The 12,729-nt window shown below is 34.2% G+C and overlaps 2 protein-coding genes across 2 annotated transcripts; both read left to right on the plus strand.

The window, feature by feature from the left end:
• Window positions 1-1,649: 1,649 nt before the first annotated feature.
• On the plus strand, window positions 1,650-7,464 carry LOC107793539 (protein trichome birefringence-like 39). Its single transcript, XM_016615921.2, has 5 exons — window positions 1,650-2,037; window positions 3,877-4,048; window positions 5,697-5,872; window positions 5,973-6,131; window positions 6,853-7,464. Exons 1-5 carry the CDS (start codon window positions 1,754-1,756, stop codon window positions 7,109-7,111), a joined length of 1,050 nt encoding a protein of 349 aa, XP_016471407.1. The 5' UTR covers window positions 1,650-1,753; the 3' UTR covers window positions 7,112-7,464.
• Window positions 7,465-8,533: 1,069 nt separating this feature from the next.
• Window positions 8,534-11,442, plus strand: LOC107793505 (uncharacterized). Its single transcript, XM_016615876.2, has 3 exons — window positions 8,534-9,045; window positions 9,533-10,908; window positions 11,025-11,442. Exons 1-3 carry the CDS (start codon window positions 8,619-8,621, stop codon window positions 11,250-11,252), a joined length of 2,031 nt encoding a protein of 676 aa, XP_016471362.2. The 5' UTR covers window positions 8,534-8,618; the 3' UTR covers window positions 11,253-11,442.
• Window positions 11,443-12,729: the final 1,287 nt, after the last annotated feature.

Below are 12,729 nucleotides of genomic sequence, written 5' to 3' on the forward strand. Positions count from 1 at the left end.
CTATATATTACTCTACTTAATTTCTTCGTGAGTTTATTTTTTTATATTTTGACACCCCTTAATGAAAATTTTAGCTTTATAACTATCGGTAAGAGTAAAGATTAGTTGAAAGATCGAAAGGTTCAATGTTGATTGTTGTCTTCGTAGGTAAGCAAGTGAGCCCATTCATAATGAAAACTATTTACTTTCGACTATATTAATATTGTAACAATGAATATATTATTATAATTAAGTGATAAATTAAAATTAGAATGTCCCAAAACTATTATTTAATTCACCGTAGCTAAATAATAATAGAGAAAAATACTTACTCACATTTAGTGTTTACACTAAATCATTCTACTTCACTGTATGTGAAAATAAATGTCACATACTTATTAATTTGCTGTGATACGGGGCGCTTTAGTTTTTATCATCTTAATATAGTTTATGGGAGAGTAATATCGTGTTCGATTCAGTCTTTAATTCATAGCATAGGGATCTCTTCTTCGAAGATTACATTATGGAGTAGTATTAAAGCAAACATTTTAGGTAATATCAACTAGTGATAATAAATTTTTCCCAAAAGAGAGAATAGATCGACCCGAGAAAAGTAGGGGAAGTGACAATGGAAGAGAAAACTTTTGGTTAGATTAGATCTTGTACAATGTAAAATGAAATTAAAATGGCTAAGATGATGTCTAATTTCATAAAAAACGAAATAGTACAAATTTGTATACTCTCTCATATTATGTGTCATAATTAGTTTCACTTAATTGGGAAGATTTTTGAATCTAGTAATCTTAAATTAACAATATGTAATATATCATAATGTTTATGAATTGTGTGATCTTACATGTACGATGCATAAAGTTTGAGTTAAAAAGTTAATAGTACTAATTAATATAATTTGGTTTTTTTAAACAAACTAAAAAGAAAAATAAAGACTATAAATTGAAACAAAGAGATATTTCTTTCTCTTTTTCCGAGAAACATTCTATTCCCTCCGTTTCAAATTAGAAGAGATACTTTTCTTTTTAGTCTGTTCAAAAATAAATGACACATTTTTAAATTTGGAAATAATTCAACTTTAAACTCTTCATTTTACCCATTTTATCCTTAATGAGAAACTTTTATAACCACATAAATGTCATAGATCCACAAAGCTTTTACCCCTTAAGCTTTTAGGACTACAAGTTTTAAAAGTCTTATTCTTTTTCTTAAATTTCGTGCCGAGTCAAACTAACTCATCTAAATTGAAACGGACGGAGTATAAAAAGTTTTGGGATCAACTACCCGTTAAACAATGGCGGATCTAGAAGTTATATGCGGGTACGCGAGAACTCAGTAGTTAAACAGTGGCGGATATTAAATTTTTTATTGAATATTTATAAATATTTGACTGTGAATTCAGTTACTATATATTAATTTGAAATCGTTACAAAACCCATAAACTTCAAATCTTGTATCTGACTCTGCCTCCGAAAACAAATATATCCGGCGGAAAGAGACGTTCTCTTTAAAAGAAGTACTTAGTTTCCTCCGTTGGTAAACTAAAAAAATAATCATGTATAGTTCCAAATTTCAAATAAAATAACTCCATGTTGTCTCCATATCTTCTAGAAAATCAAATTCTTAAAAAGTTCTCTTTATTCTCTTCTGACTACATATATAGCACATTGTCTCCCTATTCTTCCCACGTCAAACTCTTCTCTGTTTACACATTATATACACATTGCATCCTTTTAATTGAGTTTCTTGATTGAAACTCAAGATGGGATTTTTGTTACTCTCTCTGTTTTTGCTGTTTTCATTAGAAACAAATGCAAAGCAAGAGGAGCATTATTATCTGAATGCCACAAACTCCACTGATGCCAAGAAAATAAGCAGTGGTTGCAATATTTTCAAAGGCAAATGGGTTTTTGATTCTTCCTATCCTCTCTATGATTTTTCAAGCTGTCCTTTCATTGACAACGAATTCAACTGCCAGAAATATAACAGACCTGATAAATCCTACCTCAAATATAGATGGCAACCTTTCTCCTGTAACCTGCCAAGGTAGAGAACCACTTTCTTTTTTCCTTTCATAGCTCTTTTAATTTTATAAGTTCTTAATTTTAAAACGACGATTTCGAACAGCTAATAACTGGATTCTAAAATTAACATGTGTACATATTTAATGAATTTCTTAACACAAATACCTTATTTGAATAAAAGCTACTAAGTCCGATCGAACATGTCTCTGAGCTTCTATCTCCACTCATGAATTTAAGGTATATATATTCACATTGTAAAGAATTTTTATAATATCAGTGTAGTTTAACGTATTATAGCAGGTTGGTTACCATTCTTATCAAGTTATCAAGTACTAATGTTTATCCTAGGATTTTCTTGTAGTTGTCTTACACCATAGTTGCATAGAACTTTAACTCATTATTCAAAAGGATTTAAGTTAAATGCACTTGTAGAGTAAAGATCTTTTATATATTCTACTAGTTGAATCAGGTGGTAGCTGATAAATTATTATTCAGGCTATCAATAAATGCATATTATAGAAATTTACATATAATTACTAATAAATGGCGTTTTTCTCTAAATAAGTTTTACATCCTAAGTACATATGACTTGAAACTTTTTTATTAAAATGTTGGGTATTGTTACACAAATAGCCGACTAGATTCAATGTTTACTTTTTCTAGCCGGTATACATAGATTATACATTAATTATACACAGTTTACATATATTATACATAAACTATACATATGTAATAAATCCACCAACTATTTTTAGTTTACGGCAAAGGGACAAATATACCCCTCTATTTTCGAAAATGGTCTAAGAATACCCTTCGTTATACTATTGGGTTATCTATACCCCTGCAGTCATACTTTGAGTTCAAATATACTCCTCATTTAAACGGAGGGACACGTGTCATAGTCCTGTTGGTCAATTCTAAATATCTCATAATTAATTAAAAAGACCCATTACCCATACCCGAAAAATAAATTTTTTTTTTTGTAAAAACTGGAAAAAACTGAAATTATTTTTACTAAAAACAGAAAAAAATAAAAATATTTTTTTTTCCAGTTTTTACAAAAAACTACTTTAGAAAAAACTGAAAAATATTTTCTAAAATAATATTTTTGTAAAAACTGAAAACAAAGCTGAAAATTAATTTTCTAAAGCAATTTTTTTGTAAAAACTGGAAAAAACTGATTTTTTTACTAAAAACTGAAAAAAACGAAAATAATCTTTTTCCAGTTTTTACAAAAAAACTGCTTTAAAAAAAGCTGATAAATATTTTCTAAAATAATATTTTTGTAAAAACTGAAAAAAAACTAAAAAATAATTTCCTAAAGCAATGTTTTTGTAAAAACTGAAAAAACAATTTTTTTTTCAGTTTTTAGTTAAAAATATTTCAGTTTTTTCCAGTTTTTAATTGCTTTAGAAAATTGATTTTCAGTTTTTTTTCAGTTTTTATAAAAATATTGTTTTAGAAAATATTTTTCAGTTTTTCTAAAGCAGTTCTTTTTTGTAAAAACTGAAAAAACAAATATTTTTGTTTTTTCAGTTTTTTGTAAAAAACAAAATTTAGTTTTTTTCAGTTTTTACAAAAAAAATAAATATATTTTTCGGATATGGGTAATGTGTCTTTTTAATTAATTAGGAGATATTTAGAATTGACCAACATGACGATGACACGTGTCTCTCCATTTAAATGAGGGGTATATTTGAACCCAAAGTATGACTGCAGAGTATAGATAATCCAATAATATAACGAGGGGTATTCTTAGATTGCGAAAGTAGAAGGGTATATTTGGCCCTTTGCCTTTTAGTTTAAAGGATAAGGTGATCGACTATTCGGAATAATTCTTAAAAATGGAAAATGGTTGCAGGTTCAATGGGTTGGTTTTCTTGGAGAAATACAGAGGGAAGAATATCATGTTTGTGGGTGATTCTCTCAGTTTGAATATGTGGGAGTCATTGGCTTGCATGATTCACTCATCAGTGCCAAATGCCAAAACTGCAGTCATAAGGAAAAATGGAATTTCTGAAATTGCATTTTTGGTGAGTGAATTGAATATTATTCTGCACATACTACTGATTCTATTTCTTGTCTTTCTAGTTCAATTCTTGGTATTTCCACTTCAACTACTTGGTTATATTTGGCAAAAATATTATTGAGGGCATGCATGTCTTGTCCTTGAATTTTTTCCGTCATAAGACTTTATTCAATTATTATATATTCAATTATTCAACTATATTCAACCTTTACCGTTCAATTATTTATATATATATATATATATATATATATATATATATATATATATATATTGTGTGTGTGTGTGTGTGTCTGTCTGGTTGTGGGCATACATATAATGTAAGTTTGAGGGGTCGTTTGGTTCGTGAACAAATTTTAATTTAATAAATTAAGAAGAGTGGATTTGGGTTTGGGGGAGGGGTGGGGGAGGGGGGGGGAGCTAATAGAAATGAATTATTTCCAGTTGTATGCTTTCAAGAATTTGAGGTTGTGGTAGGTTACAATTCATATTTTTTTAAGAACTGGGGCCACCTTATGTTGAAGTTTCACTTTATTTGCTGTTGGGCATAATCGAGAGATAGGGCGGCTACTCATTTATTTTAATTGTTTCCTACATAAGTTTGTTGAATATCAGTTGCCTTAACGTAAGTTTGTTGCTAAGTATTTATGACACTTGAAGCTTTTATGTAGCAATATTAATTTCCACCATCTTCCTTTTTTGTTGATTTTTATTTGGATGTTAAATGAACGGTTTGAACTAAATTTGAATGAGTTACAATAAGTTGAGTTAATAAATGGACAAATTATTAATCTACCCAAACTTGAGTGGATTGGCAGGTCATATTTTTTTGGGTTGATTTTGCTCCCCTTAGTTTTTATAGTATCCACATATACCCCACATATTCTGTTACAGTAATGGTTATAAAACATATCTAGAATTTAGCAGCCGGAAAAAGGAAGAGCAGCCATTAATGACCAAATTTGAAGCAACTTGATTGTCAAGTCAAGCAAGTCGTTAGCAATAACAATGACAGTTATCTGTTAGCCACCAAATGGGAAAAAGGGCATTAGACTTTGTCTATCCCTCCTCCTTGACTAAAGATCTTATGTTTGTCAATGGACAAACTTCCGATAAGGAGTGCTTCCTACTTTTATAGGCCATTCGTCTGGACTTAGGATTTAAAAGTTTGGGATATAACCAAAATCTGTTTGTACACAGGGTGCCACTAACTCACTACTAATATATCAGTATTTTTAAAAAATATATACATCTATTCATGAAACTTTTGCCGAATTTTTGGGTGTCGGAGACCCCTCTCTTGATAACATAAGTCTGCCTATGCTTCACCACATAAATTTGGATTAGGACCACTGGGGTATTGGATACCAGATAGTCATACCCCAAAAAACTGCATTATTTTTTCACTATTTATGAACAATTATCTATGTTTATTCTTTAGGTAACCTGATAATGCTAAAGAATTTTACACTACAGAGTACAAATGTTAAACTCTTAACAACAATCCCAAAACTCAGTTCACTACATTTTAAGAGTTGTTATTTTCAAAAAGTTGCAATAACTAAATCTTAGTCCAAAATTTTATATGCATGTAAAACAGGGGTGCATAAATATGATGAGAAGCTAAACTTCTTCTTGCCATGAATATAACACAGGATTATGGAGTTAGATTGCTAATGTATCGTACTCCTTATTTGGTGGACATGGTGAAAGAAAACATTGGAACAGTTCTGAAGTTGGATTCCATTACTGATGGCAATGCTTGGAAAGGAATGGATGTATTAATATTCAACTCTTGGCATTGGTGGACTCATACCGGCAATTCCCAGCCGTAAACTATCTGAACTTGCCACTAAACTCATAGTCGGTTTTGATTACTAAATTCGCAACTTAATAGTTATACGTATTGAATATTTGAGTATATGTTGCAGGTGGGATTACATACAAGAAGGGAATAAAGTTGTCAAAGATATGAACCGTATGGTTGCTTTCTACAAAGGAATGACTACATGGGCTGGATGGGTCAACAAAAATATTGACCCAACTAAAACTAGTGTCTTTTTCCAGGGAATTTCCCCCGTTCACTATCAGTAAGCAATTAATTCCCTCCTTGTTCATTCCTAGAAATTATGTTCTGTACATTGATAACTTAAACTACAGTGTTAGGTTAAGTTAATTTCAACAATAACAGGTAATGTTACATACACGTTAAGCCTTATAACTTGATGTAACCGATTAAATCACACAAATAGTGTAAAAGTACTTTTATTGCCAAGGTTAACTTAAACTTTTCACTCTTAGCAACATGTCACTAACGAGATAGTCTAGTAGTTAAAAGATCATAGTTCTAGTCATAGTACACGAGTTTAAATCTCAGTGACTTCATATTGCCTTGTGACCTCTGATGCATATGCAAACAAATTCCAAATTTGAAGTTGATAAGAAGAAAATTTATATATAAGATGTACATATACTCTTAATTGTTAGCATTGTACGGACTTTTTTGAAAAAAAGATGAAGTTTGACCTAAAACAAACATTATTATCACACCTTTTAAAAAGTGTTTTTGGGGTGACTTAGCCCAACAACCTCATCATCTTTGCTATCCAATTGGGACTAAATCGTTCAGTAAGTTAGTTTCCATTTCTGACTTAGAAAGCGGCTGCCCAGTGAGCTATCCAATAGTGCATGTGAAAGAAGAAAGATTGTTTTACTCTACTTTAACCATAGAAGAGAATGTCATTCTGTTTTCTCAATTCATATACTGTTACGTAAAATATTTACAAGATGCTTATGTGATCAAAATTTCAGGGGCAAGCATTGGAACGAACCATCAAAATCATGCAAAGAAGAAACACAACCATTCTTTGGTACAAAGTATCCAGCAGGGACACCTCAAGAAGCCATTGTGGTCAACAAAGTAATGAGCAGAATTAAAAAGTCAAAAGCTTATTTATTGGACATTACAACTCTCTCACAATATAGAAAAGATGCACATCCAGGATTTTATAGTGAAATGCATGGATCAGATTGTAGTCATTGGTGTCTACCTGGATTGCCTGATACTTGAAATCTTCTTCTTTATACATCTCTTGTCGTTTGAATAAGTTTCAGCGACATGACTGTTCTGAAAAATTATTTGTAAAATGTCGTGACGGCAAAATCGTCACAAAAAGTCTCATTTCTTGTTGTGCATAACCATTATTCTCTAGCTACCATGATACATTTTTCCATTTTAGGAGATGTGTTATTTATGTTGAGTATTAGGAACTTGATTAATTCTATTTGTCACAAAATAAGAAGGTTGATGTTTGAATTGTAAAGTGGGCATAGGATTTTAAGGCATGATGCCTTAGTCGAGGTGAGGGAATATTGTTGTACCTAATGCTGTAATATCAATTACAATTCTTATTTAAAGGAAAAGATTATAAAGTTGTTTTTCATCATTTTCACATTGCTTTTCTTGTTTGCCTAAACTAGTCCAATAGCTTTTTGGTTTGAAGTGAGCAAAATCTCTTGGATTCTGAGAGTGACCCTATTGTAGCAATTTGTATGTCAACCTTTATGCATATTGAAGTCATCATTCACTGGTTAAGGGAAAAATCAAAATAGAGAGGTAAAAGAAAAAGATAAAATTTTGCTTACCTAATACTCTCTCATTCCCAATTTATATGATTATCTACAGTCAAGTAAGTTAATATTGACCATGAATTCGAACATAGAATCGTTAAATTTTTGAAATAAAATTTATATATTTATAAATTACATAAAAATGACTATAAGTCACAATAATTAATAATTTAAAATATATATCAAAAATATACAATAAAAAATCTCGTTTAACTCTCGAAATTCGAACTACTACATAAATTGCGACTAAGTGTATATCTTTCAAAGCAATCCAAACTTTAAAGATAAATTTTTGCATCCAAAGGCATCAGGCATGAATAAATTTTTCAATGCTATATGTTTGTTTATAAGATGGTAAGTAGAGGGCCGGATAGCAGTCTAGATACAGGTTCGATTGATTTCCGTAGTTTTTTTTCAAACATATATTTGTATTAAGAACTTTCTCAAATATATTTACATATTAAATTTAAAATTCAATTATTAATATTTAACACTTGAAATTATCTTTCTAAAACGTATCCTTAAAATTGTAATTTTAACTCCTGCCCTCAATAAGTAGTTGATACTCCACCCTAAATTTGAAAACATAACATTGGATCGCCTGAATATTTTACATCACAACATGATGTTGATGAATAAAGCTCCCATTGGACCAACCTAAAAATACAAAGAAGATAAAAGTTAAACATAGGCAAATTCACAGAGTGACACGTTTACAAGGTAATTGCTGACATAATTCCCAACATCCTACCACGTTGCAATATTGCATGACATAGAGCTCAACACTCACCACTATTGCACCACTTGTCATTAGCCTAGAGCCTTTGTCTTTCTCTTTTGATAGTCCCTCCTCTGTGTCACTCTCTCCTCAGTCTCAATTTAACACATCTTTCAAGTCAAACACAAACAAAAACCAGTTGATTCAATTTGTTACTTTTGTTTAACCAATGGCTTCACAACAAGCAAGAAGAGAGAACATAACTGATGAACAACCTAACATTCACTTGGAGAAAACCATAGACCCCAAAAGGGGTGCTGTGAAAGTGCAAGTTGGAACTGATTTTCATCTTGCAGGTGGTGGCATTATTCATGTCACAAATGCTGAACACAAAGGCCAAGTCCAAAGAGAGAAGCATTCTTTTGGTAATCAACAGAGGCAACAACATGGATTTGAAGAGAGACCAGGAGGTGTCAAGTTTGAAGTAAATAGCCAGAAACAGAAGGGTTCTCTAGATTCAAAGCACAAAAGCCAAATGGAGAACTCTTCAGAAGGCTTAAAGGTTGCTGAAGAGCGCTATGACAAGGCAAAGGAGTTGGGCGGATCGGCATTGCATAATGTCAAAGAATCGGCAAGTTATGGACTTGGTTCCCCAGGTCAGAAAGCGAATTCAAGATTTAAATTTAATAGTAGATTCAAGATTCTAACTTCTTTGAAAGTGTGAGTTCAAAACTAATTAGTATAGTACTCCCTCGGTCTCAATTGACGTCCCAATTTATGGTGTTTGACTGAGGACGAAGTTTAAGATTTGTTTTTTATTGTTGTTGAAATTTGTGGTCTGAAATAAGCATAGATATTGCGTATCTTAAATCATCTTATAGGGTAACTTGAGTATATTAAAGTTACATTGTTATTATATGTAGAAAGGTACATTTGGCACATTGAAGTTAAATTTTTATTAAATATAAAAGAGTGTCATGTGTCATTGTAGAGTGTTACATGGGACGAAACGGAATGTCACAAAAATTGGGATGGGGCAGTAGGAGTTTATTTTTTCAGGATCTTTCACATATATACCTATGTTGCTGAATATTATGAGTCTAATTGAATCTACCCATAACAGTACTCTTGTCTTTGTTGCAGGTGCTTATGCAACACCAAAAGGTGCACAAGGCAAAGACAATGTTACACATGGAGTTCAAAGTGGATATCAATATGTTGCTAAGAATGCTGGCGCTGCTAAAGACACAGCACTTCAAAAAGGCCAGCAAACTTATGCTGTAACTAAAGATAACCTTTCAACTGCAGGACAAAATGTAGCTCAATCTACACAACAAGCTAAAGATTATACCTTCCAAAAAGCAGGGGAGACTAAAGATTATGCTAAGGACACAACACTTGAGAAGGGTCAACAAGCTTATGATACCCTTTCAAGCACAGGACAAACTGCAGCTCAATATGCACAACAAGCTAAAGACTATACCTTGCAAAAGGCAGGAGTGGCTAAAGACACAGCTCTTGAGAAGGGTCAACAAGCTTACAATACAACTAAAGATACCCTTTCAAGCGCAGGACAAAATGCAGTTCAATCAGCACAGCAGGCAAAAGATTATACACTGCAAAAGGCAGGGGAGACTAAAGATACAGTCCGCGACAAGGGTCAGCAAGCTTACTCTACAACTAGAGACACCCTTTCAAGCGCAGGAACAAATGCAGCTCAATCAGCACAACAAGCAAAAGATTATACACTACAAAATGCTGGAGAGGCTAAAGATTATGCTAAAGACAGGGTCCTTGACAAAGGTCGGAAAGCTTACTCCACAACTAGAGACACCCTTTCGAGTGCTGGACAAAATGCTCAATCAGCACAGCAGTCTACAGATTACACCCAAAAAAACGCAGAGGAGGCCAGGGACAATGCAGCAGGACTGAGCAAGAACGCAGCAAGCTATATTGGGAAGAAAGCTACAGAAGCAAAAGATGTCACCTTAGAAACAGGCAAAGGAGCAGTAGGATATGCAGGGCAAGCAGCAAGTTATGTTGGACAGAAAGCAGTTGATACAAAAGATGTCACGGTAGAAACAGGCAGAGGAGCAGTAGGATATGCAGGGCAAGCAGCAAGCTATGTTGGACAGAAAGCTGTTGATGCTAAAGATGTTACCTTAGAAACAGGGAAAGGAGCAGTAGGATATGCAGGGGAAGTAGCTGAAACTGTGAAGGAAAAAGCTGTAGTGGCTGGTTGGGGAGCTGCACATTATACTGCTGAGAAAGCAGCAGAGGCAACTAAAGCTGTGGTTGGTGTTGCTTCTAATGTTGCAGGGTATACTGGAGAGAAGGCGGTCGCCGCAAAGGATGTAGTTGCTGGCACTGGAATGAGTGCTGTGGAGTATGTCGAGAACAAGCTGGCTAATGCAAAGGATTATGTTGTTTTAACTGAAGAAAGTGCAGCAGAGTATGCAGTTAGGAGGAAAGCTGAAGCTGAAAAGGAATTGGAAGCTAAGAGATCATATGATTACAAGGTAAACTTGGTAATTGAGTTTTTCTATGTTTTTACTTACTAATGGTGGCATTGATTTCAGTTAAACTTTAACCATGTTATGACTATCATTGTATTGTTTGATTTGAATATGCGCAGAGAGAAAGTGGAGGTGGACTTATTAGTGAGGAAAATCAAGAAACAAAATGGGAGGAATTAGGAGGAGAGGAAAGCAAGCAGCAGAAGCAGAAAGGAGGGTTATTACAAGCCATTGGGGAAACTATAGTGGAGATAGGGAAGACAGCAACAGATCTTATAGCTGGACGTGGCCAATCTCAAAGTGATAGCAAGGGAGATGAAAGTCACTCTTCACATAGAAACAGCTGATTTTTGGCATTTTGAGCGCAGAATTTCAACTGTTTTTTTTTTTGTTGTTGCTGTTTTTCAAGCGTCAGTATATGGGGTTTTATATTATTATTAGGATTGTAACGATTAGGCTCCTTTATCTTTGATAGTTAAGGTACCTAAAACTTGGAATTCCTGGTATTGTAGGAAAACTTGGATTATTGGTCTGCAATAGTTGACGACCAGAAAATTTTTTAGGCGATCCGTGTCCGGAGACCTGGGTAATTGTGGAAGGTATGGGTTATAGCACACGAAAATTTAGGAATATAGCGGAATTTCAGTTTTATGGTCGTAAAACGTTAAAAAACGAGGAACGGTCATGGCGGGGTGATAACTATAGTTTCTTAGGTCGTATTAGATTGCCCAAAATAATTTTAGGAGATCCGGGTCCAAAGGTTCAGCCCATGTGGAAGGCGTGGACTATAGCACACGAAAATCTGCGAATCAGGCGGAATTCCAATTTAATGGTCGTAAAACGCCCAAAAATGAGGAACAGTCATGGTGGGGCAGAGACTATGGTTCCTTAGGTTATTTTTGATGGGCTGGAAAATGTTTGGGCGATACAGGTCCGGGGGTCCGGTCCCATGTGGAAGGCGTGGGATATAGCACACGAAAATCGGGGAATAAGGTAGAATTTCAATTTTATGGCCGTAAAATGCCAAAAAACGAGGAACGGTCATAGCAGGGCGATGACTATGGTTCCTTAGGTCGTATTTGATAGCCCGAAAATTGTGAGGCGATCCGGGTCTGGGGGCCTGGGCCTATGTAGAATGCGGTGGCCTATAACACACGAAAATATTAGAATTGGGTGGAATCCCAGTTTTATGACCGAAAAACGTAAATAAACGAGGAACGATCATTGCTGGGCGGTGACCATGATTTCTTAGGTCATTTTGGAAGTCCCGAAATTTTTTTTGGCGATCCTGGTCCGAGGGCCCGGGCTTATGCGTAAGGTGTGAGCTATTGCACACGAAAATAGGGGAATCGATCAGAATTCCAATTTTTATGGCCGTAAAATGCCAAAAAATAAGGATCACTCATGGCGGGACGGTGACTGTGGTTCCTTAGGTCGTTTTGGAAGTCCCAAAGTTTTCTTAGGCGATCCGGGTCCAGGTGCCCGGGCCTATGCGGAAGGCGTGTGCTATAGCACACGAAAATCTGGGAATTGTAAGAAATTCTAATTTTATGGCCGTTAAACGCCAAAACACGAGAAACGGTCATGGCGGGGAGGTTACTATAGTTCCTTAAGTTGTATTTGATGGACCAAATATTTTTTGTGCGGTCTGGGTCTGGGGGCTTGGGCTCATGCGGAAGGCGTGGGCTATATCACACGAAAATCTAGGAATATGTCGGAATTTCAGTTTTATGGCCGTAAAATGTCAAAAAATGACGAACGATCATGGCGGGGGTGGTAACTATGGTTCCTTAGGTCGTATTTGATGGCCCGAAATAACTTTAG

The sequence above is a fragment of the Nicotiana tabacum genome, chromosome 12 (genome assembly GCF_000715075.1).
Source record: "Nicotiana tabacum cultivar K326 chromosome 12, ASM71507v2, whole genome shotgun sequence".
NCBI lineage: Eukaryota > Viridiplantae > Streptophyta > Magnoliopsida > Solanales > Solanaceae > Nicotiana > Nicotiana tabacum.